At 35.9% G+C, this 6,000-nt stretch overlaps 1 protein-coding gene across 4 annotated transcripts in view; it reads right to left on the reverse strand.

Moving 5' to 3' along the window:
* Window positions 1-4,583, reverse strand: part of LOC149153543 (uncharacterized) — a 387,251-nt gene extending 382,668 nt beyond the window's left edge. For all 4 annotated transcript variants that reach the window (XR_016262915.1, XM_089440848.1, XM_089440849.1 and 1 more), the window contains exon 1: window positions 4,260-4,583. Coding sequence is in view for 3 of the 4 variants with exons in the window: in XM_089440848.1 (XP_089296974.1) it covers window positions 4,260-4,287 (28 nt within the window). In the remaining variant the exon portion in view is untranslated. The remainder of the gene's footprint in view (window positions 1-4,259) is intronic.
* Window positions 4,584-6,000: the final 1,417 nt, after the last annotated feature.

Consider the following 6,000-nt stretch of genomic DNA (forward strand, 5'->3'; position numbering starts at 1 on the left):
TTGGGGCTAGGTTTGCTGAGAAAGTTGAGAGAGTGATCAAAGTTGCGGCTGAGGGGTAGTAAATACAGACGCGGAGAGGCAGAGATAGCACCGGGAGGATCAGCGCAGTAGCCAGAGAGAGGGACGCAGAAGCAGCCAAGGGTTCACGCCGAGCCAGCCAAGAGCTACGCAGTGCCTCAGAGGGCCAACATGGGTGACGCAGAGGGCCAGAGGACTGACGCAATGCCTCCAGAGGTTGACGCGGGCCAAGCCAAAGTGACGTTGGGCTAACGTTGGGCCAGAGAGAGGCTAACGCAGTCCCTAGAGTCTGACGCTGGGGTTTCGAGGGGCAGATTGGAGCTGTGGAGCTGCCAGAGTGTTTATCCAAGGTTTCAGCCAAAATATATGCTTTCGAGTAGAGAGGTACAACTTCCGAGATTTTTCTTTGTTGGGTGAGTCGGATTTGGCACCTAGATTGTATTCTGAAACTGTTTAATAAATCAAACCCTCAGATAGCTGCACCGATTTTCCTGCATTGGGTTTTTCTAGGGACACTAGTCCAAAAATAACGGTGTCACTTGTGTGCTTGTTTCTATTTCCTTCAGTTGATGATCTGTAATGTGTTGAACATGTACTTGTATTTATTTCCATTATTTACATGGTAAATATTTTGTTAATTAACAGAACAAGTAGGTAGGAATAAATCATAAAGTACATGAAAGGTTTCTAATGGATAGACTTAGAAATTCCAACATCATTCATTTCTTTTAAATTTTCCAACATCAAGTTTCCTAGGGTAAATATAGAGTGTGTATTTGCGATTTTAATTATGTTTTATGTCATAGTCGTTAGAGGAAATTGTGCAGTGTGTTTTATTTCTCGTTCTAAAGAATAAAAATACAAAAATAAAATAAAAAAACAAAAGAAATTACTCATGTAGTTGAGCATAAGCTTATTGTAGTAGCAATGATTTAAGATCATTTTTACTGAGGAAACCATTGAAATATCCAAGGCAGTTTATAGACCACTTCATTATGATCCCACCCACAAGTCAGATGAATTTCAGTCTACTCCTAGCCTTTCTTGGTCTTTTCTAGGTGGCTCAACTTGAGAAAAATGCAATTAGTTCTCTAGATTAAGTGGTCCCTATGGATGCTAAAAGTGTTTCTATGGACATGGTACATAACTTCTCATCAATTCTTTATTGGGGAAAGAAAAAAACATCAACTTTACTTATTTATTTCCCCCCTTTTACCATAAACGTGGTTTTGGACATCCTAGAACAAATTATCCGACATTTGATACAGTTGGGTTTTAGAAATTTATTTAGGAATGATTCATGTAATAAATAATACGAAAGGTATGTTGAACAAAATAAAAGTGTTAAAATATTTCTCGAAATATAAGGCGGTGAATAAATATATTGCATTCCTAATTCTCAAGAAAGGAACTTTATCATCAAATAATATGAATACATGTATTGAAAAATATGAATACGTGTATTGAAATTAGGAGAAGTATGCAAGCAGCAAAACAGAGCCATTGATGTCACAAGCACAAAATCAAATTTAGATATTGATCATTGTCAAAAAATATTATTCATGTGCGATGAATGCTTTAGCCATGGCACATTGGCTAAAGATTACCTTGAGGAGAAGAGGAAATCAAGAAGTAGAACCTTACTAATAAGTATGGGGAGACATGTAAGATGAGTAGAATGTATTTGACTTCCTATTCCTAGAGATAATATAAAAATAAAACAATCTCATATCTATATCTCAACAGATGTACAACCGACACCCTTATGGGCAGAACCTGCCTCTCTTTAGGCCCCACAAAGGTGAACGGATAAACTTTTATTTTTTTGCCTACTTACAGAGATAATTTGAGCACGTCCTAGGTCACAGGAATTTCCCTTATCGCGCACACAACCTGTGCTGACTGTCCACGGAGAGAACAGGGTAACTTAAAGGGTACAGAACTACGTTTAAGACCTGGATTCTTACTAGCTCAAAATCAGAATTATGAGAGAGATAGTGACAAAGGGATGCTTAAAGAAAATGATGGAGAAATTTGTAGCAAATCCAGGAAATTATGATCTGATATAGTGAACAATCTGAAAACTAGTTTCTTTCAACTAAAACACAGAATTTCTCTACTTCAAATTTGCAGCGGAATAGGAACAGAAATAAAAGTACAGTCACACGATTCAAAAACACAGAATTGTCTAGGGAACCCAACTGGGAAAACCTTCTGCTTGATGAAAATTTTATTGATAGCAAAAACTGAGGAATTGATCTCTTACAAAATACAACTGTTTTAATCTGAAAGACACACTTGTCTTTCCTGCTTGATCTAAGCTTGTAACTTTTGCAAGACTGTTGATCTCTGCTGCCCTCTCCCATCTTGTGCACAATCTTCTCTTGCACCCTCTTCCTCTCACATCCTCCACGCACAAACTTGTGCAACCTGCTCACAAACCCGTGAGCTCTATTATCTTGTCTCACCAACTCGTGCTCACAAGATAATGAATAAATTGTGCCTTTGTTCCTCCTTTTAAAGCAATTTGAATGGCTAAAATTAGTGAATTTTCTAATTAAGGAATGATTTTGTGACTGATTGAGTTAGCATGAGTTAACTGCTCATGCAACTCGTCCTATTTCAAGTCAATCACTTGTGTTTTTGCTCAATTGACTCAAACTAGAAAATCAGGAACTCGACTTTCAATCTCAACACATCAGTTAATTGCAAGCTAGCTCATCCTAATTTTTAGGGACACTCCTAAATTTTAGGAACACGAGCATGCACAATAAGGAACTCGAATTTGACTCCTTGTATTAAGGCACAAATCAAGGAATCAATTTCTTACTATTTTCAACAAAATTCAATAATTGAAGCAAATCATCTTTCGGCCCATTTTACTAGAAGGGACACATTCTCAAGTATTTTAAGAAAGGATTTAAACCTGGTCTAGAAAAGAAATCAATAAAGAGAAAAAAATATTCAGATTTTGAGTGGGGAAAACATTGGGTGCTCAGGGGAGTAAGTAACAAGGAAAATGTCCTAATATCTGAAGTTTGAACTAGAAGTTAGTGCACTAGAAATAAGAAAAAAATCGTGTCAAGAAGAAAAACATAAAGACTTATAGAAAAGTGGGAGGGTGATTGTAGTGAAGAGCACATTTGGCTCTTCATGCTCGCGAAAATATCATACTAGTGATGCTTTAATATGAATACTTGTTGTTGTCCATGGAAAGTTCCCCATTTGCGGTAGAATTGACATAAGATTACTTTTGTAGAATGATGAATGAGTCGGTGCCATGAAGAAACAAACTGTTTCACAATAAACAATAGTGATGATATGGCATTTTCTTCATTTAAAATACCAGAAATGCTAATTGAGGAGCAAGTGCATAAGTGCATAACACAAGTTTCTTATATTGAGCGAGAAATGCATTATAAGCTTCACAGTTAAATGTTTGAGATGTATCTTGTCAGTGTGGATTACTCTTGCGATAGGGGAGCCCATTTCCTTGGCAGTCGTTCATGGAATTCAGCAGAAGACACATTTCACTGATTGTTTGGTTGAAAAGGAGGGACATGAGGCAATCAGGCTACCTCTCCATTTACGGTCATTGTGTTAAGAAATAAAAGAAATAATGGACCGATTATTGGTATGTCGTACAACGGATAAACGAAGTTGAGGGACTCTAGTACATTCTCAGGTTGGTATGTAACAAATTGTCTGAAAGAAAATGGTATACCTCGGCATCACATGGACCCTGGGACACATCTGTGAAGCAAAAACCTATGAAGCCAATTAACAACCCATCTGAGGAAAGGATACAAACTCCAATGTTCGTTTTTGGCATGCATTTCTGCTAGCTCTAATTCATTACTGCCTCATGTTGAGTGAGGAACTCATTGCTGTCAATCAATACAGACAGAACAGGACTTTCCAAATAGATTAAAAGCACATACTATTGCACTCCAGGTTTATGGATTAGGCACATTCAGCTATATTTTCACAGAAAATACTTCAAATCTGGCAATTGAAAACACTTGCATTCAACTCACTATTCTATATGGAGTAGGGTGGGAGAGGGATGTAGATATAGAAGATACACGATTATCAAAGAAGAACCATGATACTATCACAAGAAGCAAACCTTTTCGATTGTCTGGAACTCGAACGTTTTCTTTCTTGAGTAATGGTGATGTAAATTTACAAAGGAAATTTCAATAATAAAACAAAACAACAGACAAATTGCAGAATTCTACCAGGAGTCCATAAGCTGAGAGGACCCATTTTGCCAATGCTGAGGAAAACTTGGCAGCTGCAAGCTGAGAATGGACTTCGAACTGTAAATCACTGCAGGTCATCTGCCAACGAGCTTTTATAGGACTGTTGCCTCCTCTCTCTGTAATCGACTACATGTCCTCTGCCTACGAGCTTGGTTCGTAGTTCGTACTTTGCCTGCAATTTTCGGGTCGGCCCCAGAATGATCCAGTGTCGTCCTAGTTTTCTTCGTTCACATTAACAGCCTCGCCATCGTATTTCATTTCAAATGGGTAGAATAAACAACTCCGTCGGCATTCAGCATTGCTTAGTTGGAGAAGAAAAGATTATTAAGAGTTTTACCTTCCTTTAATTTTTAAGGAAAATATAATTAATGGTAGGAAGTAAACTCCTATTTAAGGAAATTATAATTAATGGTGGGAAGTAATTGTTAGTAAATTTATTTATTTGCATTTTATTTTTATTTATAAAAATTATATATTTATTTGCATCTTATTTTTATCTATAAGAATTATGGCATAAAATGTAAGGTAGTTATACACATGGTTTGTAATGAGATTTGAACTAATGACCTAATAGGGACAAGCTCCCACACAAACCAATTGATTTATATCTTGTATTAAATTAAAAATAGTTTACAAGTAAAATGACTATTAGAGTCATATTTTGGAGGAACTAATAAACATAACAAAATAATGTAAATCATTGAAGTTTAAACTTATCACTATAATTAAGAACATGTTATGGTGGGAAAAGTTTTGCGCCAAAAGTAAATCTATAAAGGGTATGTTATATTGACCACCTAATGGGCCAACTTTTCTTAGATAATAAGATCGACCGCGCGTCGAGTAGATTGTATGGCAAGTAAGGTGTATATTAATAAGCCGCAAACACCTTTACCTCGATCTACCATTTAATATCATTGTTCTTCGAAATAAATACAATCTAGTCCATATTTTTGTCTTAAATGTGTTTTAATGTATGCCTAGTTATTGACGTAAATGCACCAACAACAATACAATGCAGTGTTAAATGGCAATTGACAAAATCCCTGGACGAGAGTACAGAGGTGCAGGTTGACAATAATTACACAATAAGATCATAACCAATAACAACCAATAAAATGAATGAAAAATAAAATTAAAATATTTAAAAATAAATTAATTTTGTTTTGTAATGTTAACTTTATAAAATGGAGTTTATTTTTTAGTCAAACAAGATGATAATTAATGGTCAAACTCAAAATTGATTGCATTATCGTGTCTGTGGGAGAGATAATAAGAAGAATCGACCATGGGACCGAGCCAGAACACACGTTCAAGGTCCATTCCTTAGGTTAGTTCAATAGTCCCCCATGGAGTTCCTTTTGTATTAACGTGGACCAAACTTTCCTTTTGGGTTATTAGAATATCCACTTGCACTTGTACTAGGTTGGACTAATTACGTGGTTAAATTTTATGGTGACTCTTATCTCACTAGTAGTTTTTACTAATTATTGGTTATACAATATGAATTGTAATTAAGAATAATGTTATGAATTCTTTTAGAAAATGGGATTACAAGTCTTGTCTTTTGTGTCAATGGTAAGAGTGCTTTGCAATATTGATAAGAGTGGATCATTTAACGTTGAATTTTAACTTTGCAAGTTCAATTTTTATATTCATAAATGCCCACAAATTTTGAAACTGAACATTTCACCATTCATGAGGTGCCTCATTTCAC

This window comes from Pinus tabuliformis, chromosome 9 (assembly GCF_031772625.1).
Source record: "Pinus tabuliformis cultivar Carrire ecotype Pingquan chromosome 9, CPIR1, whole genome shotgun sequence".
Classification (NCBI taxonomy): Eukaryota; Viridiplantae; Streptophyta; class Pinopsida; order Pinales; family Pinaceae; genus Pinus; species Pinus tabuliformis.